Below are 25,577 nucleotides of genomic sequence, written 5' to 3' on the forward strand. Positions count from 1 at the left end.
CTTCGCTCGTATTTGCTGTACAATTTAATAATTGCTTGATACGACAATTTATAATAACGATAGTACGAATTGGTTTATTATTAGCTAGGCCGAAGAAGAATCGCCGAATTGATATTACCGTAAAAAGAAGAGGAACTAAGAGAAAAACGATGGAGATTCTGGGAGTGAAATTCGCTCCATTAAACGTTCCATTAAATCGAAGATTAGAAACGCTCTCAGCCGCGCTTTGGATCCTAATTTTCCTATCTGGATATTTCGTGGGATATATTCTCACCGCCTATTTTCTTTTCTTCACGCAAACCATGCGCTACTTCATATTGCTTTACTTCATCTGGATGTATTACGATTGGAACAAGTTCGATGTAGGCAAAATACGGTAAGTTCAAAACATTTATTTACTTATGTATTTATTTTATTTGCAAGCTTCAGCCCTGTGTTACAAAATGAACAAAAGGAACTACGTTTTTAAACGTAGGAGTGAAGGAATAAATACGGAAATTAATGTAATATAATAACTTGTTAAGAGTTACATTACTGCAAAGCTTGTCGATGAATATTCAAAAAGAACCAGAGAATTGGAGTTGGCTAGAAATACCATCACACGTCTGCGATATCTTCTAGATATTCGAAGATTTATATTAAGATCTTATCATTTGATAAATGTGATTCAGATATCGAATCGATAATGTTCCTTCTTGTTACATAAACGAGTAAATAAGAGAATTATAGAAAGAATTGATTAAAATCAGTTACATAAATCATAGTAATAAATTTATCCATAATATATGCGGTTCTTGAGTGAACTTTTTGCAATGAAAATTTCATTTGAATACTGAAGCCGTTTATTTATACAATCATCGGCAGAGATGTGACTTAACGAGTAGGATTTCTGTACTACAGGCGAAAATTCCTGCAGTGGATTAGAAGCTGCGCGTGGAACCGATACTTCTGTAACTACTTTCCTATCAAATTAGTGAAAACCACTGATTTGGATCCGAACAAGTTGTATTTATTCTGTAGTTTCCCGCATGGGATCCTATCGACAGGTGTTTATGGTGCATTCGGAACAGACATCGTCGGCTGTAGAGAACTTTTCCCGGGTCTCGAATTTAGGGTCGTCGTACTTGATCAACTTTTTAAATCGCCGCTTTTCCGCGAGTATTTGCACATCAACAGTATGTATTATTTACTAATTATTATTTCACCACAGACTGTAAACGCATGCTCATGTACTTACACCATTATTCATACGAATTGCTATACTTTGTTTCATTAACAGCTTTGAATTGTATCACAGCGTATATGAGGATAATTAATTAATAATTCCGCAAGTAGTATTCGTCATCTTTTATAGAATCAATAGATTAAAAATTTTCATTAAATATTGAGAAACATGGCAATAATGATTCTTACTATTTGTTATATAAGGTACACATTTGGTACATTTCAATTTACATATAAATACTTCTATTTGGTATAAACAGATGAAAAATTTATTTTACTTAGTAATATACACATATATTTTCTATTTGTTCTATATATCTATGCAATACTGCATGGCTCTACTGTTTAAATATCGTTACTTGAATTTTCATTCACAACCTATCTATTAATTTAGAAGAAATTTCTCCATCTGATTTACAATTCAGAAATTAAAGAATCCGGAAGGAAGCAGCTTGCCAAGTAACAATATGGTTTTTACATGTTTTAATGATTTCTAACGTTAATTTTACTATTGGATGTTGTATCTTAAATCGAATCATAATATCATTTAATACGAAGAGTAAAATCATTGCACCCTGTCTTGCAAATACATCTCGTCTGAAACATGTAAATATCTGTTGTTTGCTAATGACGATCACTTCTGAACGCGATGTGTATTTTTTTTAATCTGCTTGTGCAAAACAGTGATCGCCACCGGTATAAATTGGCTCTAGCATAAGGAACATATTTTATAAATGAAATACTTTATTGATGCGTAATTTCCGTTAATGAAATGACAAAGTCATAAAACACGAAGTCCAAGTTTCTAACTTTTCTTAAATCATCATACCAACTTTTCAACGATTTCTTTTTGGTGGTTGACTTCTCTAATTTTACATCTCTGCTATTTTGCTACCAAATAACTATTATGATTCAACCATTTAATTATGACTCATTTGAAATCGGAAAATAAATAGGCGCCCTTGCTAGCAGTGCAGAATGTATAAAACAACAACTATCGACGAGACCTTCGCCACCGTACACGGGAAAGGCGACAGTTCTGATCCCCGGCGGAGCGGCAGAAGCATTCGAATGTAAGCCGGGCACTTACCGCATCCTGATAAAAAGGAGGAAAGGCTTCGTAAAGCTCGCGCTGCAAAATGGGTCGGTATAATCTTTCTTTTCGATCACTCGAATCTGAATCTTATGAGAACTTAAAACAGTAGAAACCTCGTCTCTTTGAACATCGTGCCCGTACACAAATCTGACTTAGCGTGCATGAAGTATAGTCGTCTTAATGTCCTTCGATTAAAATACTTTATTATACTTCGTGTCCTATGCTGTATATGGTAGAAGTATCTCATAGAAAAGACTATAGAAGACCAGATAAAATCCACCCTAAATCGTGCATCCTGATTAAAACTTTGTGGTCACGACACTGCTGATATTCACGCAAATTCGTACTTTTATAAACCTAATTAAACGAATGGAACCTAGGTATAATTTTAGTCAATCCATTGCATTATTATATACCTTCGATATTTTGCATATTCTTTCATACTATGTGACATATTGTGCATCATTGCAATTGTTACTTCCCTAAAGAGGCATAAATATCAGCGGTCTAATCGTGAGTATCTGTCACTTAAAAACCGATGTGACAATGGCGGAATTCGTTTGTTTCAGAAACCCTCTGGTTCCCGTTTATTCATTCGGAGAAACGGACATTTACGATCAAGTGACCTGGTCAGATGGCTCATACATGAAGAGACTGCAGGAATACATTCGTAAGAAAATCGGTATAGCACCGATTCTACTGGTTGGTCGAGGATTCTTCCAATACTCTTTCGGTCTTATCCCTCGACGGAAGCCAATTACTGTCGTTGGCAAGTATTCAAAGCTGAGAAATATCTTGCTCTATAGTACTATAATCTTTCGAGAAATATAATTTTACGGAAGAGACTTTGGTGTTTGGAATACGTTTGAAAATTGTTATTTTCTCATATAGAAAATTCCAAGCTCCTTTAATGCTACGTAATTTTTTTTCTCAGTCGGCAGTCCGATGGAGTTACCAAAGATAGAAGTACCAACGAGAGAACAAGTCGAGGAATATCACGAGAAATTCGTCAAGCACCTGGTGAACTTTTTCGAGAACGAGAAACACAAGTACATCGAAAACGCGGATTCGGTGCATCTTGAGTTCGTATAGTCATATCACGAAATAATCATCATTTACAACGGACCCGCGCAGTGAAGGATCAAGAAATTGCTCAATTATAAACGTACAACGTGTATTTATGTATTAAATAAGTTTTAAGATGTGAAATAGTTGAGCAGAAAATGGACAATTGTTAGGCGATGTAGTCAATTCGATAATTACGTGTCTTAAGAACTCTGCATAGAAAAGAACCACTAGAATTATGGTATTATGAATAAGGACCGAAGAGCTATACAGTATGTCCAGTTTAAATGTACGCACGTTACCATACCTTCAGTTGTTAGAAATACGAATAAACTTTTGTATAAAGGTTTTATTGTCGAAGAAAACTGTCCAAATTTTGTTTAATCTGTTTCTTTGAATCCATCGTTTAATTCATCATCGAATGAAATAACTTTTATACGAAGAGTACGTTTGCATTTTTAATAGTTGAAGAAACAATAGCATTCAGATGTATGTATTTAAACTGAACATATTCCATAAACAATTATACTTTTTCCATATGTAATTATACTTTTACATGGGAACATATATATTTCGTGAGATGCTGTTGTTAAGAATTTTTAGGATCTCGCAATGCCGAAGCAGAATATTGTAGATATTACATTTGTAAGCAACATAAATTGATCTACTTGTCACGCATTGTTCCACCCTGTTAAGGTTTTAAGTTCTAATCAGAAGATATTAAAAACGTTCTTAGCGAGCACTTCTCTTCGATGATTGCTTGTACGAAGGCAGGGATTTTAAGAATCATTGATATTACAATAATTGTACATATGCATAAAGCAGATAACAGAGGATATAAATTAGAATAGTTGCTATCTGCTCTGTGCATGTGATTTGGTGACAATCCTGTAGTGTCTACTTTTTTGTAATATTCATAGAATCTTACGTGACTTCTAAAACGCCCTATTTCTTTGGGCTTCTAGGAAGATATACATAAATGCAATAGAAAAATACGTTTGCACGAGGTGACAAATAATCACACACGTAGCATGTAAGCCCCGTAATTGTCAGTAAGCAAAAAATGACTGCGATCTTTCGCAGTATGGCTGATAAACATATGTACAAACATATTTGTTGATAAAATGAAATGGACCATTTCTTGTATATATAGCAATCTTTGTTACAAACAAAACTGAGTCTTTTATACAAAACATTTATTGTTAGAAATTGTTAAAAAGATTCATACAAATTGTTATGCACTACAATGCGTTACAGTATGTACACCTATTCGATTCAGTGGTTAAATTAATTGAAGTTGTCGCGATGATAATACAGTAAATACGAATAATTAATCGAGGTATATTTTTCTTTCGGTATCGGTGCACTCTAATAGATGCACACTTTTCCCTTTGGCCCGTTTCTCTTTTCTTTTTTATATGTATATGTCGGAGATGAAAGGACACCTGAGACTTCCCTCTGAAACTTCGGGAAAATCCGTAAAATTGTAATTAAAGTTTACAGTCGTAATTAAACAATTTGCCGTCATTCTGCCCAATTGTATTTGTTTGCAATTTGTGATAATAAACTTGGGCTCAAAGCGATCATCAGTCGCCGAACGTAGCCGCGGTCAACGGGACGGGCGCTTCGTCTAGCAAAGATGTGGAGTTATAGCATGATCCTCATTAAAAGAAATACCAACAGAGGTACTTGACAGTAAAACATTCCAACGGTTCCTTCGGACAATGAATACCAGATGTTGAGGCACTTACACAGCACAAGTTCAGTTAGCCTGAGGACCTTCTATAAAACCTGGGTTTTTTGGTAATTAAGATTTTCAAACGAACAAGCAATCTTTATCCCAAATTGACCAATTTACAGCGACGTCAATTTCCCTTACTTTCGGAACGAGAGCTATACTCGACGAATCCGATGATCTCGTGTCTTTGAACACACCTCATCATAGTTTTCCTCTGTGGCATCATTGGGACGAAAATTCATTCTTTCTGGAGATCTCATCGACGAAGGGAGTAGCGCCTTACGATCCATGAGTAGTACACGTTTAAGTTAGAGTAAGTGTATCTTTCATCCCGTTGACCGTGAATTCGTTATCGAACCTAAGACCAACGTCACTAGCATCGCAAGTGCCCAGCCACAGCTGTTAATCGTCGAATCGGTAGTGTTCATACTCGTAGTATCAGGCCGTATCTTCGTTATAACACAACGATAACTAACTCCAAGGGAGGTCTATCAAACGCCCACAACCCTGTTCCTGACTCTTCTCCGACATATATATGTATAATTATTGTGCAATAAACACATTGCCTCAGGAGAAGAATTGTTTGATACGCTTCTGGTACACGCGACGAGAAGTTTGACCTTTTCACTGGAGATATGGAAGGCAAAAAAAAGGGAAAGATATGGAGTACGATTATCTTATTGCTAAAGATACTTTTACTCTACTGAAGCTCTACTCAACATGTTTAACTTTCCCTATTTTGTTTCTTCTCCTTAATTTAACTAAAAAAATTCATAATATCGGTAATGGAACAATTGATACCGCTGTTATTAGCTTAAGAGATCCTTGTCTTTCTTTTCGCATTTCTTTCATGAAAAATTGAACCACGCATAAATGTTCATATTTTGCAGAAAATTGCTCTACCTATTAATTATCATAATAAGTATTACACTTTTAATACTTCCTACATTTTTATCTATCACGTAGATAAACATTGCGTGCACTCTCCTATCCACAAATTCCGATAAACGCATACACATTCTCAGTCCACTTATCATAAATATGAGAGCTAAATTTAGTAATCCTTAAAATCATTTTCCCAACTCTTCCGTCCATAGTGTGTTACAGGCGCCCATTACTCACCCTTTGCAACTACCATCGCCCAGTCGTTCGATCAGTTGGATCAACGGATTATCGATCGATCGGATCGATCGGGACTAAACTGCATCAGACTAGCTGGCATCACTTTTCAACATCTCATTCCTACAGAGGAAGAAAGACGGAGCCTTCTCCTTTCATGTCATTAATTCATCCCTTTTCAAGAAATGCTGCTTAGCTACCGAGAAACACGTGATTCCGTTCGTGAACTCTTGCAAACGCCGCTCAGAGTAAACAGCGTTACGCCGAGCCACGAATTTCGTCGCGAGCATTTATCTTCTTTCCGTTCTGCCCTGTGTTCGGTATTTCAACAGTGTTCTCGCGATGGAAGTCTGTCTCTAGTATCACAACGCATCATAACTGTGTCGTGAACGAGAATCACCGAATTCGCAAATAGGCAGAGACTATTTGGCCGTCACTGATAAATCGTACTAAGAAACGACGCTGAGGTACGTTCCTTCATAATCTAGTTTTTGGATTCGGTGGAACGTAGAATCTTACGTATTCTTGTCGTTTCATTGACTTTTTCAAATACATTCAGTCAAAATGTGATTTGGGGCAGTCGAAGAGATTCTTTGATTTAAAGAAACCGTGAGTAACTTTGAACATTAACATAAAGGAATTCGGAAACTTCTAAATATTAAAATACCTTGGTGACTTGTAAGCATTAAAATACATTACTGTGGCTGTAGCTGCTTTTCTCGAAAACAAAAACAAAAAAATAAATTCTTGCATTATCCACCCTGTTCGCCAGACTTAGTACCGTATGATCATTTTTTGGCATTGCGACTTTATGTAATAACGCAAGGGAAACATTATGGAAACCTTATATTCAAGACATTCGGATGGTTGACAATGTCTTCAAAGACATTACATAAAAGGAGGTGCAAAAATTATCCGATGCAATAGCTAACAATGCAATTCATTATAAAATCGCAGAAGGAACGTGATTCAAATAAAATAAAACACTTTGCCCAAAGCTATGGCTCTGATCTGTCGTTAAAAAAGTCCAGAAATAAAGATTCTGTTATTTCTGATAGCAATGATGAAATGTAGAATTTGATATCTTTATTCTGCTTATTTCCGGCTTTTGATCATTCGTTGACGATAATAATCCGTTTCATTATTTTATCATTTGGATATACATACATGTAATCGTTTCTATTAATGCTACGAGTACGATTCTCTTTCAAATTTTAATCATCGTTCGTGTTTACTTCTTTCACTCCAATTCTTTCGTTTCCAATCCCTTCGCTCGTATTTGCTGTACAATTTGATAATTGCTTGATATGACAATTCATAATAACGATAGTACGAATTGGTTTATTATTAGCTAGGTCGAAGAAGAATCGCCAAATTGATATTACCGTAAAAAGAGGAGGAACTCAGAGAAAAACGATGGAGATTCTGAGAGTGAAATTCGCTCCGTTAAGAGTACCATTAAATCGAAGGTTAGAAACGCTCTCAGTCGCGCTTTGGATCCTAATTTGCGCACTTGGATATTTCGCGGGATATATCCTCACCGCCTATTTTCTTTTCTTCACCCAAACCATACGCTACTTCGTATTACTTTACTTCGCCTGGATGTATTACGATTGGAACAAGTTCGATGTAGGCAAAATACGGTAAGCTCGAAACATTTATTTATTTATTTTATTTGCAAGCTTCAGCCCTATGTTACAAAATGAACAAAAGGAACTACGTTTTTAAACGTAGGAGTGAAGGAATAAATACGGAAAATAATGTAATATAATAACTTGTTAAGAGTTACATTACTGCAAAGCTTGTCGATGAATATTCAAAAAGAACCAGAGAATTGGAATTGGCTAGAAATACTATTACACGCCTGCGACATCTTCTAAAAATTCGAAGATATATATTAAGGTCTTACAATTTGATAAATATGATTTAGATAACAAATCGATAATAATCCTTCTCGTTACATAAACGAGTAACTAAGGAGTGAAACGCAACTTGATACGTACGTTGGACGAGAATTATAGAAAGAATTGATTAAAATCAATCACATAAATAGAATAAACATTTTATTTTTTTGATTAGACGAAATTCGATTTCTATTAAAGATTCATAGTAACAAATTTTATCCATAATATATGCTGTTCCTGGGCGAACTGTTTGCAATGAAAATTTCATTTGAATACTAAAGCCGCTTATTTATGCAACCATCGGCGGAGATGTGACTTAACGAGTTGGATTTCTGTACTACAGACGAAAATTCCTGCAGTGGATTAGAAGCTGCGCGTGGAACCGTTACTTCTGTAACTACTTTCCTATAAAATTAGTGAAAACCACTGATTTGGATCCGAACAAGTTGTATTTATTCTGTAGTTTCCCGCATGGGATCCTACCGACAGGAGTTTATGGTGCATTCGGAACAGACATCGTCGGCTGTAGAGAACTTTTCCCGGGTCTCGAATTTAGGATCGTCATACTTGATCTTTTCTATAAGTCGCCGTTTTGCCGCGAGTATTTTCGCTCCTGCGGTACGTATTATTTATTATTTTTTATTCGATCACACAGTGCATGTACGCTTACGCTATTATTCATATGTATTGAAACATTTTGATTTAATAACGATATTTCAATTTAATCACAGCGTAGATGAGGATAATTAATTAATAATTCAGCAAGCAGTATTTTGTATCTTTTGTAGAATCAATAGATTAAAAGTTTTCATTAAATATTGTGAAACATGGCAATAATGTTTCTTACTATTTGTTATATAAGGTACAAATTCGCTACATTTACATTTACATATAAATACCTCTTTTTGGAATGAATAGATGAAAAATTTATTTTACTTAGTAATATGCACATATATTTTCTACTTGTTCTGCATACCTACGCAATACTGCATAGCTTTACTATTCAAATATCGTTGCTTGGATTTTCATTCACAACCTATCTATCAATTTAGAAGAAACTTCTCCGTCTGATTTACAATCCAGAAATTAAAGAATCCGGAAGGAAGAAGCTTGCCAAGTAACAATATGGTTTTTACATATTTTAATGATTTCTAACGTTAATTTTACTATTGGATGTCTTAAACGAATCATAATATCCTTTGATACGAAGAGTAAAATCATTGCACAATGTTTTTGCAAATACATATCGTCTGAGACATGTAAATATCTGTTGTTTGTTAATGACGGTCATTTCGGTATAAATTGGCTCTAGCGTAAGAAACATATTTTATAAATGAAATACTTTGAACTCTTTGTACAATGTACTTACTATACAACTGTTAATATGCATACTTTATTGCTGCGTAATTTCCGTTAATGAAATGACAAAGTCATAAAACACGAAGTCCAAGTGCCTAACATTTCTTACATCATCATACCAACTTTTCAACGATCTCCTTTTGGTGGTTGACTTCTCGAATTTTACATCTCTGCTACCAAATAACTATTATGATTCAACCATATGATTATGACTCATTTGAAATCGGTATATAAATAGGCGGCCTTGCTAGTACTCCAGAGTGCATGAATCAACAACTATCGACAAGACCTTCGCCACCGTACACCGGAAGGGCGACGGTTCTGATCCCCGGCGGAGCGGCAGAAGTATTCGAATGTAAGCCGGGCACTTACCGCATCCTGATAAAAAGGAGGAAAGGCTTTGTAAAGCTCGCTCTGCAAAATGGGTCGGTATAATCTTTCTTTTCGTTCACTCGAATCTTAATCTCATGAGAACTTAAAACAGTAGAAACCTCGTTTCTTTGAACGCCGTGGCCGTACACAAATCTGATTTAGCGTGCATGAAGTATAGTCACTTGTACATTATTGCAACTGTTACTTCCGTATAGAGTCAGAAAAATCAGCGCATTAATCAAGATCATCTGTCACTTAAAAATCGAAGTGACACTCGCGGAATTCGTTTGTTTCAGAAACCCTCTGGTTCCGGTCTGTTCATTCGGAGAAACGGATACTTTCGATCAATTGTCCTGGCCAGATGGTTCGTTCGTGAAGAGACTGCAGGAGTTCATTCGTAAGAAAATCGGTATACCGCCGGTTCTACTGGTTGGTCGGGGATTCTTCCAGTACACTTTCGGTCTTATCCCTCGACGGAAACCAATTACTGTCGTTGGTAAGTGTTCAAAGCTGAGAAATATCTAGCTCTATAATACAATACTCTTTCGAGAAATATAATTTTGGGGAAGAGACTTTGGTGTTTGGAATTCGTTTGAAAATTTTTATATTCTTATAGAGGAAATTCCAAGCTTCTTTAATGCTAATTAATTTTTTTTCTCAGTCGGCAGTCCGATGGAGTTACCAAAGATAGAAGAACCAACGAGAGAACAAGTCGAGGAATATCACGAGAAATTCGTCAAGCACCTGGAGAAGTTTTTCGAGAACGAAAAATACAAGTACATCGAGAACGCGGATTCGGTGCATCTTGAGTTCGTATAGCGATACTAGTAAATAACGATCATTTATAACGGGCCTTCACAATTGTTATTCAAAAAACCAAGGAACTGCTCAATTGCTTACACTTGTACGGACTTCTGGGAACTTATATATAAAAGTGATAGAGATAAGCGGTTAAAAGGGGTAGTAAATAATAATCACTTGCATATCATACAAGCCTTTTACCTTTCAATGAGCGAAAAATAGATGAATTCTGTCGCGGTATGGTTAACTCTGTACAAGCATCTGTTGATATCATATAATTATACATTGTTTGTATATATATAGTAAATTTTGTTAAAAAGGAAACTGAGTGTCCTGAATAAGAAGGTGTTAAAAGTTATTAAAAAAATTCGTACAAATTTATATGCATTACAGTTCATTACATGTAAGTACACGACTTATGCATTAAGATACCATCGGCCAAGTATTAATTATAAATGTTGTCACGATCTAATTAATCTAAGTATACCTTTCTCTGTACCGGTGCACAGCGTCTGATAGATGCACACCTTGTCCTCCCGTCTATCTCTTTATAGCAGATCGTAATCCGTATATGTATTACTTCCTAACTCAACATGTTTAGCTTCCTTATTTCGTCTCTCTTTCTTAATTTCATTAACAAATCTATAATCTGACTGATTCTAAAGTTGACACCACTGTTTCTTATTAGCCTTAGAGATCCTTGTCGAACTTCGTATTTCTTTCTCAAAAAACTCAATCACGCAATACTGTTCACATCTTGCAGAAAATTACTTCACCTACTTATTATCATCATAAGTATTAAACTATTAATACTTCCTACATTTTTATCTATCATGTATATAAACATTCAAAATTTTCTATAAATACATAAACATCCTCGGTCTACTTATCATAAATATGGTGTCTAAATCTAATAATCGTTAAAATCCTTTTTCTAACTCTTCCGTCCATAGTTTGTTATAGACGCCCATTATTCGCCCTTCACAACCTGCACCGTCTAATCATCCCATCAGCTAGATTCGTGGATTATCGATCCAGAGAAGGTCAGTACCAAACCGCATCAAACGAGACAGCATCAACTTTCTTCAGCGCGTTCCTGGAGAGAAAAAACGATGGATGCTTTGCCTTTTTTGACATTGATTCCACTGCGAGAATGCCTGCGTGGCTACCGAGATTTATGAGATCACATTCGCGACCCCTTGCATACGGCGCTTACGCGCTGGACAGCGTCACGCTGCTACGCTGATCAACGTAACCTGCCAGCATTTCGTCGTGAACATTCATTTTCTTGCATTCGTCCTGCTCGGATCACCTCAACCGTATTATCGTGTCGTAAGTTTGGCTTCGAAACGATCAGTCTTAGACGATATCCAGAGCGCGACCAGATCGTGTCAAAATTGGAAATCCCTGGGCCAGCAAATAGAAAGAGGCTATTTGGCGATCACTGATAACTCCTGCTAGGAAACGACACTCACGTACGTCTCTCGGAGAAAACGTGATTGAGAAGAGCTACAGAGAGTTGCATGAAAAAAATTCAACGCATCTGTAGTTATCAAAATGCGAAATATCTGTAAGTAAAGTTTCTCGTGCATTAAATCGTGTAGAAAGTTTCATTCTTTGTTGTATGCTATATTCATATAACTGATGCGACTTTACATTAAAGTGATTTGAAAAGGATTATTTCTACGTGTCTTCTTAATTTAATTAAAAAGTTTTCTCGAAGTATTGGAATTGCTTCTCTCTCAGTATATTTCTTACTCAACACGTAGACAAATTCTTAACTACCTTCTCGAATTTTTGGATTTACGAACTACCTACTGTTTGCAAAAATCTAATATATGTTTGTACACTTTATTATTCAAGAAACATCTGAGATAAAACAATTCAAGCATTTTCTTCGTTATTTCAATTCTACTCTTTGATCAATGAATCATACAGTTCATCAACGTGAACCTTAACGAGCCGTCAATATGTTTAACTTTTCAATTATGTATTTGTATTCATCTGTATATTTCGTTCGCTATTAAAGAAAAATCTATCTCAGAAGAACATACCAAAAGTACGATAATTTCATAATACTTATATTCTAATAACAACCACTTAATTAACTTCGTCGAAGAAGATATGAATTCTAATTAATACAGAACAAGAACTTGACATACATATTCATTATGATATATTACCATACATTATGTATATAATGAAGCTACACGTAAGGTAATGACTACATTATAACATATGCTACTATATTACAATAAATAAATAATTTCACGTGAATTAAATAATAGTGCTAGAACTATAAATAAAGAATATATTAATCTTAGAATAAACTGGGGCATCAAGCTCTGAGAACAGGCTTAATTAGCAGTTACAATACGGTGCTCCGTAGGATAAGGTATTCTCTCTTCTGAATGTGTTTAACGCTAATTGAAAACGCTTTCAGATTCAATTGCTTTCGCTTTCAATTGCTTTTCTATAAAGTAATCAGAACATTTAGAGAATAAAAACTGACAAGAAATAAAAGACCTATCTGTAGAGAATGATTCATTCAAATACAGGAAGTCTCAGTTGTTTATACGCTTCTACATTTTCATAAGCTAACATTGACAAAGGTAAAGTCAAAATATTTTTTAAACTAATCGTCTTCAGACAACTAATCATTTCTATATCCAAAAATAATTTTATAATACATTTTACAATTACATCGTTGCGAAATATAAAAAAGTAGGTTTCCTATACCATTTAGGTGCTCCGTATAACATTCTCGTTTAAGTTCAGTTAAACAGAAGATACGGTTTCTTTGAGTTGTAAAAATCATTTATTCTACAAAATCGATCTACTTCGAAACAATGGAAAGAGGCGTGCTTACTCTACTCCAACGAGTCGATTCTATTTCTTCTCGCGTGCGTAGCTTTTATAAATAATTCGAATGCATTGCGCGAACGACACGCGAATAATGTACAGTCATTTCGACCTGAAGACATAAATCATAATTTTTCTCGAGTATAGCGTGGAGTTTGCTCGCTTGAATATCATTAGAACCTACGTTGGTTACGGAGCAGCCGGAAGAGAATGGTATCGGGCGTAAAATTTGATGATGAAGCTAGCTTGCCATAGGAACTCGAAATCAATCACTTTCTAAGTATGACACTATGTCGAAGGATTGTGTTAATATTACGTATTCTCGATTATGTCCATCGTGTACTGAATTTCTATTTTTAGAGAGTATCGTCCACCAGCTGACGCATTGAACGTCATTAAGTGGTTGAAAACATACAGATTTTTTGGTAAACCTTGATCTCTAGACACAGCTTATCCGAATTAAAGATTCTGTTGTTAATGATAGCAATGATGACATATAGTATTTGATATCTTTAATCTGCTTATTTCACGCTTTTGATCATTCGTTGGTGATAATGATCCGTTTCATTATTTTATCACTTGGATATACATACATGTAATCGTTTCTATTAATGCTACAAATACGATTCTCTTTCAAATTTCTAATCATCGTTCGTGTTTACTTGTTATCACTCACATTCTTTCGTTTCCAATCCCTTCGCTCGTATTTGCTGTACAATTTGATAATTGCTTGATATGACAATTTATAATAACGATAGTACGAATTGGTTTATTATTAGCTAGGCCGAAGAAGAATCGCTGAATTGATGCTACTGTAATAAGAGGAGGAACTGAGAGAAAAACGATGGAGATTCTGGGAGTGAAATTCGCTCCGTTAAACGTTCCATTAAATCGAAGATTAGAAACGCTCTCAGCCGCGCTTTGGATCCTAATTTGCGCACTTGGATATTTCGCGGGATATATTCTCACCGCATATTTTCTTTTCTTCACCCAAACCATACGCTACTTCGTATTACTTTACTTCATCTGGATGTATTACGATTGGAACAAGTTCGATGTAAGCAAAATACGGTAAGTTCGAAACATTTATTTATTTATTTTATTTGCAAGCTTCAGCCCTATGTTACAAAATGAACAAAAGGAACTACATTTTTAAACGTAGGAGTGAAGGAATAAATACGGAAAATAATATAATATAATAACTTGTTAAGAGTTACATTACTGCAAAGCTTGTCAATGAATATTCAAAAAGAACCAGAGAATTGGAATTGGCTAGAAATACTATTACACGCCTGCGACATCTTCTAAAAATTCGAAGATATATATTAAGGTCTTACAATTTGATAAATATGATTTAGATAACAAATCGATAATAATCCTTCTCGTTACATAAACGAATAACTAAGGAGTGAAACGCAACTTGATACGTACGTTGGACGAGAATCATAGAAAAAATTTAATCAAACCAGTTCTCGTGCGACTTGTATGCAATGAAAATTTCATTTGAATACTGAAGCCGTTTATTTATGTAATCATTGGCGGAGATGTGACTTAACGAGTTGGATTTCTGTACTACAGGCGAAAATTCCTGCGGTGGATTAGAAGCTGCGCGTGGAACCGATACTTCTGTAACTACTTTCCTATCAAATTAGTGAAAACCACTGATTTGGATCCGAACAAGTTGTATTTATTCTGTAGTTTCCCGCATGGGATCGTACCGACAGGAGTTTATGGTGCATTCGGAACAGACATCATCGGCTGTAGAGAACTTTTCCCGGGTCTCGAATTTAGGGTCGTCGTACTTGATCAACTTTTTAAATCGCCGCTTTTCCGCGAGTATTTGCACTTAAACGGTATGTATTATTCATTAACTATTATTTCACCTGTAAACGCATGCACATGTACTTACACCATCATTCATAAGTATTGTACACAGCGTAGATGAGGATAATTAATTAATAATTTAGCAAGCAGTATTTGTTATCTTTTGTAGAATCAATAGATTAAAAGTTTTCATTAAATATTGTGAAACATGGCAATAATGTTTCTTACTATTTGTTATATAAGGTACAAATTCGCTACATTTACATTTACATATAAATACCTCTTTTTGTAATGAATAGATGAAAACTTCATTTTACTTAGTAATATACACATATATTTTCTACTTGTTCTGCATATCTACGCAATACTGCATAGCTTTACTGTTCAAATATCGTTGCTTGGATTTTCATTCACAACCTATCTATCAATTTAGAAGAAACTTCTCCATCTGATTTACAATCCAGAAATTAAAGAATCCGGAAGGAAGAAGCTTGCCAAGTAACAATATGGTTTTTACATATTTTAATGATTTCTAACGTTAATTTTACTATTGGATGTCTTAAACGAATCATAATATCCTTTGATACGAAGAGTAAAATCATTGCACAATGTTTTTGCAAATACATATCGTCTGAGACATGTAAATATCTGTTGTTTGTTAATGACGATCATTTCTGAACGCGAGGTGTATTTTTCGAATCTGTTCGTGCAAAAGACTGATCGTCACCGGTATAAATTTGCTCGAGCGTGAGAAACATATTTTATATGATAAGTGAAATACTTTAAACTGTTTGTACAATGTACCTACTATACAACTGTTAATGCGCATACTTTATTGCTGCATAATTTCTGTTAATGAAATGACAAAGCCATAAAACACGAAGTCCAAGTGCCTAACATTTCTTACATCATCATACCAACTTTTCAACGATTTCTTTTTGGTGGTTGACTTCTCTAATTTTACATCTCTGCTATTTTGCTACCAAATAACTATTATGTTTCAACCATATGATTATGACTCATTTGAAATCGGTATATAAATAGGCGCCCTTGCTAGTACTCCAGAGTGCATGAATCAACAACTATCGACAAGACCTTCGCCACCGTACACCGGAAAGGCGACGGTTCTGGTCCCCGGCGGAGCGGCAGAAGTATTCGGATGTAAGCCGGGCACTTACCGCATCCTGATAAAAAGGAGGAAAGGCTTTGTAAAGCTCGCGCTGCAAAATGGGTCGGTATAATCTTTCTTTTCGTTCACTCGAATCTTAATCTCATGAGAACTTAAAACAGTAGAAACCTCGTCTCTTTGAACGTCGTGGCCGTACACAAATCCGATTTAGCCTGCATGAAGTATAGTAACTTGTACATTATTGCAACTGTTACTTCGCTATAGAGTCAGAAAAATCAGCGGTTTAATCAAGAGCATCTGTCACTTAAAAGTCGAATTGACGTTTGCGGAATTCGTTTGTTTCAGAAACCCTCTGGTTCCGGTCTGTTCATTCGGAGAAACGGATACTTTCGATCAATTGTCCTGGCCAGATGGTTCGTTCGTGAAGAGACTGCAGGAGTTCATTCGTAAGAAAATCGGTATACCGCTGGTTGTACTGGTTGGTCGGGGATTCTTCCAATACACTTTCGGTCTTATCCCTCGACGGAAACCAATTACTGTCGTTGGTAAGTGTTCAAAGCTGAGAAATATCTAGCTCTATAATACAATAATCTTTCGAGAAATATAATTTTAGGGAAGAGACTTTGGTGTTTGGAATACGTTTGAAAATTTTTATTTTCTCATAGAGGAAATTCCAAGCTTCTTTAATGCTAATTAATTTTTTTTCTCAGTCGGTAGTCCGATGGAGTTACCAAAGATAGAAGAACCAACGAGAGAACAAGTCGAGGAATATCACGAGAAATTCGTCAACCACCTGGTGAACCTTTTCGAGCACGAGAAACACAAGTACATCGAAAACGCGGATTCGGTGCATCTTGAATTTGTATAGTGATATCACGAAATAATGATTATTTATGAAAGGAAAGTAGGACAAGATATGGAGTACAATTATTTTATCGTTGAAGATATTTATAGTATTTAAAGGAAAATAAATTGTATAATATTTTAAGTATTTTGTGATACTTTGAATGTAGTTAGTGTTTGGAGACACTGTTATGGGGATATTTATTGGTTTAATAGTATTATCTATTAAGTATTTTCTAGAAATTTTAGTGAAGAATTGTATGAAGAATTTGATTAGGGAGTATTGAATGTGTCATTTTTAGCTGATATATTTCGTAATTAATATTTATTAGTACAGAAAAAATAGTAATAAGTGAAAATGTTAAACCAAATTTACAAATAGACATTTACAAATAAACCAAATATATAAATAATTAATTAATCCTCTGTAATAAAAAAGATAGCAGAAGAATTAAAATTTGTATGGAACTTAAACGTATAATTCATTTTCTAAGGACCCTTTTGAAAGGATCGCCATAATATTAAACGATAATATCTTATTGCAAAAACAATGGACACACTTCTACATCCAGGTAATGGTACACTTTATTTATTTGTATTCAATAGGAAATGCTCTTTCTTGCAAATGCGTCAACTACAGGAGCCGCCAGTATTCCAAAAATCAAGAACAGTGTACACCAGCCAGCCCTGCGTACGATCTATAAAAATATAATTCTTTCTTCGCATATATATTTTTAACAATATTTACAACTGTTATATATCTCCTTGATATTTTTATTAACATTTCACCTTGTCTTGCCATTCCTTGTTCGCGACGCAGTCGCGAAACTTCATCCTTGAAAAGTGAACCGTATTATAAAGTGGTATCCATGTATTTGGAATTTGTCTATACAGGAACGTGTCTAATCTTTTTCGAAGAAGGAACGATTTCCTCGTTACCAGATCTCTCATCTGAAAATTTTTTACACCTGTACTTAATCTTTATAATATTTGATATTGTTGAAATCAACTTTAATCAATTAACAAATTTCCTTTTCTCCGTTAAATCCTTTAAATCTTGCTACTTCTACCGTAACTATGACATTATTCGAAACTAAAAAAACAAATACACTTTGCATTATTAAAATCGACCTTAATCAATTAAAAAATTCTATTTCCTTCATTAAGCCTTGAAGCTTTACTGCATGAAATAAACATTCGTATGATAATTAAGAATTTCAGAAAAAAGAGAATCACTGTAGGAGGTAAAAATTATTTTTCACTTCGATAGCATTTCAATACGAGAAAAATACCTCGATATAATTGTATATGGCAAGATCGGAACTAGCATGTGCGTCCTCGCATCGAAGTTCCGTGAACTTTGGAAGAATCAAACTGAAATCTGAGTCGTAGCGTTCCATTAACTCATCCAGTAATAAAATATCCTCGAAACCCTGGCAAAGTAAGACAATAATTTATAAAAAGACTCGTGAGACCATTAATAACGATGGTTATTTAAGTAACAGGACCAAGATTATGGAAGATATCTTTTATGAAGCTAAATAGACGTGAAATCGAATGAAACTAACCGTGTTCATTCCTTGGGCGTAGAAAGGCACCATGGCGTGAGCAGCATCCCCAACGAGAAGCGTTTTTCCAACGTGATATGGTTTGCACTACAGCGTGTTTACAAAAAATAGAAAGATAAGATAAATTTAATTAAGACTAAATAGATGGTTATCATTCCAAGTACGTATGTACTTGATTAATCATAATTCGACTACCAATACTCATGCGTATTTAACTTGGATAAAAATATATCTTATCTTCAAAATGTGGTAATACATATTTTATCCTTTGTAATTTTTATACCTTTGCTCATCTTTATATAGCTTGTCATGTTTCTTACTTATTTATTAATTTCATACTTATCATAGATATAAATGAATAAACGTTTCCAGTCTAACAGCAACGATACTCGAATGGAATACTATTCCATACACACATTGGATGTTATTATTTAATCAATTCGATACATTTATTTTATTTATTCCGATTTTGTTTGAAATAGTCCAAATGACTAATTCGAATCGCAAAGAAGAGACTGGATAAATTATTGGAACTGGAGTATTAAAAATATATAATCTTGCGTAATTTTCCATTTCAATATCTTAAATATAACGAAACAATCCAAAGCTTTGAAACGTACCTTAATAAGATAAAAATCATCTCAACTAACGCCTCCTTTCCAATTAACAACAAATCCACCCAGACTCACCTTAATAGTAATCAATGTCTTTGGTTCCTTGTCGAAATAATCCTTAACTATCTTCTCCCTTCCAATTAATTGCAGTAGGTCCGGAAATTGCTCTTCGAAGAACTTCAAGAGATCCTGCGGCGTCTTCAACTTGTCCAACGTCGAGAAAGGGGCGAATATGTCACCAGTGAATGTATGGTCGTCATTAGGCAAGGCTATCATCATGAATTGTCCCCGTGGCCAAATATGAAAATGCTGACCACTCATCGCAAACTTGCAATCCAAGCGAGGTTTTCATATTTTCGAGGTTTCGTGAACAATGTCAAATGACTCGTATCTATTCTATTTATTCGTTTCTTTTCTTTTTAAATTATTGTACATGATATCGAAAATTAGAAATCTAATAGTATGGAAATTTCCAAGCAATATTTTTCAATTCTCTTCAGGATTAAAAATCCGTTTTCCAGTTTAAATTCGATTAAGTAAAATCGCATATAGGGGAAATTAATTGAGATGTGTAAAAAAATTGTGGAAAAGAAAAATTGCAGTTACCTCGTTATTTTTCCCAATGGGGACGAATAATTCGACGTAGCCATGTTCAATGTATGTTTGACTAAAGTTGAACAGCGGCCTCTTCGCCATTACTCTTCTGATAGTCGAGTAAGCACCATCGGCGCCGATTATCAAATCCGCCTTTACCTCTTCTGTTTTTTGAGTCTTCGTGCTACAAAATTCAACGAGCTATACGTAACGCAAAATAATTTTCTAAATTATTTTATGAAGATATTCTTACTCTAGTATCTTCAGCTTCCCATTATCTAAATCCGCATCCACCACTTTCTTGTTGAAGAAAAGATTCACTTCTGGGTATTTATCGGCAGCTGTTCGACGAGGTAAAATTAAAAAAAAAAAAACGAAGAAAGAATGAATAAAGGATAATTAAGTGTCGAGTTTTGAAATGTTTGATTTGTAGAAAATTTAACATCATTTTCTATTCTTTATCAAATCGAATAAAAAGAATTCCTATCATGTTCATTAAATTCAAAAATTTCGTAGCGATATATTCTACATCTTAACATTTTAATGAAAATCCAGTAAAAAATACAGGGTGGTTGGTAACTGGCGATACAAGCAGAAAGGAGGTGATTGTACACGGAAAAAGAAGTCGAAAATATAGAATAAAAATTTTTGAGGCTTTGTTTCCGAGAAAATCGACTTTGAATTTTCGCTCGGTACGCGTGCGGTACGTTATAACGGATTTCACTGTAGATCGTTGTCTCGATGGAAAAATTAAAAAAAAAATTTTTATTCTATATTTTCGACTTCTTACCACCAGTTACCAACCACCCTGTATATGAAGCCATAGCTCGAATGTCCGACTCAACTCGGCTCGTTCAGAAATCTGCTTTATCATTTCATTATAACTTCTTTTAATTTTTAGAAAACATTGTTTCCATCACAAGAAATTAAATACTTCAAAATCCTGCCTGTAAATATTAGTAGAAAATATTGTTTAAAAAAGGCATATCTTTTGGGAAAGTAATCACAAAGCTACTTAAACCTACAGGATCTTTAACAACAGATGGTAGAAGATTTAAAGGTGCTTGTGCAAACCAAAATAAGATAAAAATGCTGAATAGAAAAGGTCTAATGCCTCGTCGATTAATTTAAAGCTGTACGGATTAAAGAATAGAATGCGTAGACATTATCTTGTATGGAAAGTTTCATACGTATTCATGTACATATCAGATTAAAATGGCACTGGGGCGTTTTACGCAGAAGATCGTAAGAGGCACGAGCTAGTAGTAGCAAGAAACTTGACACGCTCGAATTCTTGTGGCTTCACGCACCGCCGCGTTATCGGATATCCAGTCATTTTTCTTTCAACGTAAGAGCATCTAGTGTTCGTTCGCGATTCTTTTAAATCAAGATCCGATTTTTATCAAAATGATCGATCCTACAAAATCTTTTGGTTAAATTTAGATTAGAGTTTTGACTGATTTGCCGACTATCCGATTAATCGGTTCTCAAGAAGTCTACACATCAGCTGATTAGTAATCCGTGACGATCATTTTCAAACGCAATTGCTAAACCATCTTTATGATTGTATAATATTACGAAAAGAAAGCGAGAACTTTCTCACATTTTTTATTATACTTATCTTGTTACGTCTTGTTTTTTGTTTTAAGCAGCTTTTTCTTATCACAAAATTGAGAAATAACGAGCGAAGTTCCTAATTAGTTGGTACTTATCTGGATTGTTTCAATAAATGTTAGTTATTATCTTTATCTAATTATTTGAGAGAGAAGGATGTACATCAATGAATTTCTGAATATTTACTTACCATTTAATAGAACTATGTTTAAGCGTCGTCTGCTGACTGAGTAAATGCACTGCAAAGGAGAGAGAGAGTGAAGGTGCCAGAAACATTCAAAAGTGACTATTGCCTTTTAAATATTATACATAGAAACTTTCATAGAAGAGTAGAAGTTCTAAAAAAATTGCTCACATTTCCGTTTACAATATCGTAAGGTATGTCCTTCAGGGTACCATCCTTGTTGTGGATCATTCTACCATGCATAGCAATGCCATGACTGATCACTGCCTCTTCAAGACCAACTGCCCTTAAAGCTTCCCGCCCTCTGATCGACACAGCCAAGTCAATGCTCTGGCCTCGAGAATACTCCACTCTGGTGTCTAAATGATGACAAGCGAATTTTAATCTTTGCATCTCTATTATCTTTCTAAAAAACAAAAAAAAAATAGCAAACACGCGATATTTATTTATCGTAAAAGTGAATACGCGTATGGAAGAATATGAAGGGATTTTAATGCTCCGAAGTCACTTCTATCACAGCAACCAAACATTGAATAACAAGAAGGAAAATACAAAAAGCTTCTCGAAAGCATCGTAATTGTGAGAAATATACGTTTAGAATTGAAAGTTATTAAACAATCCTTGTAAAGTAAAAGAAAATCGGAAATTATCTTAAATACATAAAAAAAGCAAGTTATATGCTAATTTAAAATTAAAAAGAAGACACAACAGAATATATATGTATATATAAATAGTGAAAATTCTTAAGAAGTTCACCTGCGCGATACTCGTAAATGTTCACAGAATGGCCTCTTTTTGCGAAATAGCAAGCTGCCAGAGAACCAACCTAAAAGATCAAAGACTCACTATATCAATTTTCCGCACGAGCTATCTTTGAAATATCTAGTAAAAGCTTTTCGAAATATTATTTCTTTCGCAAAAAAATTATTTTCGAACGTCAAAACACGTACCAAACCGCCCCCGACGATGGCGATTCGCGACTTTCGATTGGTGGCCGCCATGGTATACCGTTCTGCACCGAAGCCGCTGACCAACTACCTGTCCTAGCAAGATCCTCGTCTTACCGTACACATTTACTAGCGTACATGGCGAGCTACGTAATACTAATCTCAGATATCGTTGTGAATTTTCGACAATTCCAAGAATTTTGGGAGAAACGCAACTTTTTTTCGGAGGTGTAGAAGGTGCAAGGATCGATCAGACTTACCGTGGATCAGAGTAGATCTTTATCAGAGACAATTTTTAAGTTTCTGAGTTTTGGAAAGTATTTGTGAATTTAAAATAACTTGTTAGCGGAAAAATGGTGTCTTGAAGTGTATCTTTGGAAGAGATAAGATACAAGAAACTTTGATCTTCGCCAATGTATTTTGCGAAGGTATGATTAAAAGCAGGTGTGTATATCTGAAGATATCTTTATATCGATATTTATATCGCTCTAATATCTTTCTCTTGTAATACCTTTAAAATTTAAAGATCTCGTTGTCTTGTATTTCATAATTCTTGTATTTCATACGTTTATCGTATAGATTATTTTATAGATTGTTATGTCCTCTTTCTCTTCGTTAAATGCATTCAGAGGTATTAATGGATTATCAGGAGATCATATTTTAATACGACTTGAATTCTGACACCGTTCTCAGTGGAAACTAGTTGGTTCAATCTGACCTTCGCGTATCTATTCAACCGAGATACTATGGTTTTATATACGTAGTGGAGTTAAATCACGAAACACAGAAATTCTCAAATGTCTTTTTAAAATCTTTCGCAGAATCTCCCAACGTAAGAGAAAAAGGAAAGAAACGGAGACTTATTCGACGAAGAAGATAAGCCAGATCATCGTAGGAACTCCGAACGCAAAAGGAAAGAAGAATCATTATAGATCACTTAACCCAAGGAGACCAAAAACCCACCCAATAATTTCCTATAAAACTGAGGAAAGAAAAATAAGAAATTATTCCAATAGAAGAAGAACGAAGAATTCTAAAAAATCATTCCAGAAAAAAGAAAACTCTTAAGAATCTTAAGAAATTATCCCAACGCAAGGAAAAAGAAAAATCCAAAGAAATTATCCGAAATCGAAGAAGGAAGAAAAGTCCTGCTATAGTGGGCTACATTTTATATAGTATACAGTATAGCGTAGTTATAATAACATAAGCTTTGACCGAGTGCGCGGTCCATTATGATTGATCGCAGGTCACAATTCCCTTGAACATACCCACTCGCTGATTGATACAAACTTTTTTTTCTGCTTGCATTCCGACTTTACGTTGATTTCCATTTATACTATATGGTAGAATAATAACCATAGAACTTATACATAATCAAAAAAAAAAAACATACATGTTACACGAGAACAATAGACATAAACTTACTCATAAACTAAAACGCATACGTAAGAATCGGTATAAGTGGAAGTGCAAATCCACTTTGACCAATCTTTTCCTTCACGATTACCCCTATTCCTTTTGTTTTCTGCTCTGGCCAACCGCTCCTTTGCGTGGACAGCTAACCGGACGGAAAAGTTCTCTGCTTCGATGCGCTCCCTTGTGGACCAACTGGACAGAGACTCCGAGGATAGGCCAATAATCAACCCGAGTTCCGCGCATAGTCTCACTCGGTCGACATCCGTCGGCCAAGTCTCGCATAATCTAACCTTGTATCACTTGCACATAATTGTACATAAAACTGCAAGAATAAAAGTTCTTGCCACACTACTAAATTACCTCAACGCAGAAGAAAAGAAAAATCCTTAAAAGACCATCTCAACGCGAAGAATAAAAAGGGAAAACCCTGACCCAGTGAAACGCAACAAGCCCAAAGCCCAAACAGAAACGTAAACCATAATAAAGAAATAGACGCGCGAAAAGATTCTCGCTGGCTCATAGCAAAGATTCGAGGTGCTCCTGGCCGGTCGCGCCAGGGGGTAGCGCGATGAAGCTGAAAACGGCGACGAACGTGGCGTGCCCGTCGTCGTCGTCGTCGTCGTCGTCGGTTTGCTCTGCGCCGCTGTCCGAAAAATCAAAAATAGCCGGTGTGCCAGTCAGTGCGGCGATGTCGACGGCGAACGACGTTTCGACGGTACGGTTCGGCCGGTGGTGGTGGTGCTGGCGGAGACGAAGGAGGAATACTACCTACGGGCCAACGACGATGCCGACGGGATACGCGAAGACGATCGTCCTTCTCGGTGTTTTCGCGGTGTTATGCGCCCTCCTAGGCACCGTGGACGCCGTCGCGAGGACGAAACCGGACGAGCCTCGGTCCAAGGGTAGCCACAAGGACGCCGAGCCTGTCATCGAGGAAGTTAATGCCAAACAGCTCGAGCGACTCCTCAACGAGAAGGACTTTGTTGCCGTGTATTGGTGTAAGTGTTCCTCTCATCCTGGGACTGTGGATGTTTTCGTTTTGATTGGTATTCTTTTCTAATAAGAAATTTCGTGCCAATTTCATTCTAATTTGGTTCCAATTTAGTTTGAATTGCCATTTTCCAACGACAGAAGTTTCGTGGAGCGACTTGGATTCTCTGCTTTGGCAAGAGGGTGGAGCAAGACGATGACGATGATTGCTGTCCCTCCTTCGTTCTAGCGATGTTTTCTTAGTTTCTGGAATCGTAAAATAATTGATTCTGAGGATTTGTCTTGTAGATGCTTGTTGAGGTTTTGCGGAACTT

At 35.5% G+C, this 25,577-nt stretch overlaps 5 protein-coding genes across 9 annotated transcripts in view; 4 read left to right on the top strand and 1 right to left on the bottom strand.

Annotated features, from left to right (window-relative positions):
* Positions 1 to 128: 128 nt before the first annotated feature.
* Positions 129 to 4,719, top strand: LOC117240352 (2-acylglycerol O-acyltransferase 1-like). The gene is made up of 5 exons (XM_033506358.1): positions 129 to 376; positions 901 to 1,175; positions 2,181 to 2,367; positions 2,890 to 3,089; positions 3,255 to 4,719. The coding sequence occupies exons 1-5, from the start codon at positions 150 to 152 to the stop codon at positions 3,410 to 3,412; spliced, it is 1,047 nt and encodes a 348-aa protein (XP_033362249.1). The 5' UTR covers positions 129 to 149; the 3' UTR covers positions 3,413 to 4,719.
* Positions 4,720 to 7,658: 2,939 nt separating this feature from the next.
* Positions 7,659 to 10,887, top strand: LOC117240350 (2-acylglycerol O-acyltransferase 1-like). Its single transcript, XM_033506356.1, has 5 exons — positions 7,659 to 7,885; positions 8,490 to 8,764; positions 9,744 to 9,930; positions 10,174 to 10,373; positions 10,539 to 10,887. Exons 1-5 carry the CDS (start codon positions 7,659 to 7,661, stop codon positions 10,694 to 10,696), a joined length of 1,047 nt encoding a protein of 348 aa, XP_033362247.1. The 3' UTR covers positions 10,697 to 10,887.
* Positions 10,888 to 14,319: 3,432 nt separating this feature from the next.
* Positions 14,320 to 17,738, top strand: LOC117240348 (2-acylglycerol O-acyltransferase 1-like). The gene is made up of 5 exons (XM_033506355.1): positions 14,320 to 14,611; positions 15,119 to 15,393; positions 16,409 to 16,595; positions 16,839 to 17,038; positions 17,204 to 17,738. Exons 1-5 carry the CDS (start codon positions 14,385 to 14,387, stop codon positions 17,359 to 17,361), a joined length of 1,047 nt encoding a protein of 348 aa, XP_033362246.1. The 5' UTR covers positions 14,320 to 14,384; the 3' UTR covers positions 17,362 to 17,738.
* On the bottom strand, positions 17,633 to 22,926 carry LOC117240346 (kynurenine 3-monooxygenase). Its single transcript, XM_033506352.1, has 11 exons — positions 22,861 to 22,926; positions 22,667 to 22,736; positions 22,082 to 22,269; positions 21,917 to 21,965; positions 20,366 to 20,453; positions 20,125 to 20,296; positions 19,594 to 19,845; positions 18,905 to 18,991; positions 18,629 to 18,769; positions 18,126 to 18,287; positions 17,633 to 18,034 (listed from the first exon to the last, which is right to left on the bottom strand). Exons 1-11 carry the CDS (start codon positions 22,909 to 22,911, stop codon positions 17,936 to 17,938), a joined length of 1,359 nt encoding a protein of 452 aa, XP_033362243.1. The 5' UTR covers positions 22,912 to 22,926; the 3' UTR covers positions 17,633 to 17,935.
* A 1,816-nt stretch (positions 22,927 to 24,742) lies between these two features.
* LOC117240343 overlaps positions 24,743 to 25,577 on the top strand; it is a 44,819-nt gene continuing 43,984 nt past the window's right edge. For 4 of the 5 annotated variants that reach the window (XM_033506344.1, XM_033506341.1, XM_033506343.1 and 1 more), the window contains exon 1: positions 24,743 to 25,271. In XM_033506344.1, the coding sequence (XP_033362235.1) occupies positions 24,842 to 25,271 (430 nt within the window). In that variant the 5' untranslated portion in view covers positions 24,743 to 24,841. The remainder of the gene's footprint in view (positions 25,272 to 25,577) is intronic. The other variant, XM_033506345.1, reaches the window with a different exon arrangement.

This window comes from Bombus vosnesenskii, unplaced genomic scaffold, assembly GCF_011952255.1.
Source record: "Bombus vosnesenskii isolate JDL3184/JDL3185 unplaced genomic scaffold, Bvos_JDL3184-5_v1.1 scf7180000014621, whole genome shotgun sequence".
NCBI classification, from domain to species: domain Eukaryota; kingdom Metazoa; phylum Arthropoda; class Insecta; order Hymenoptera; family Apidae; genus Bombus; species Bombus vosnesenskii.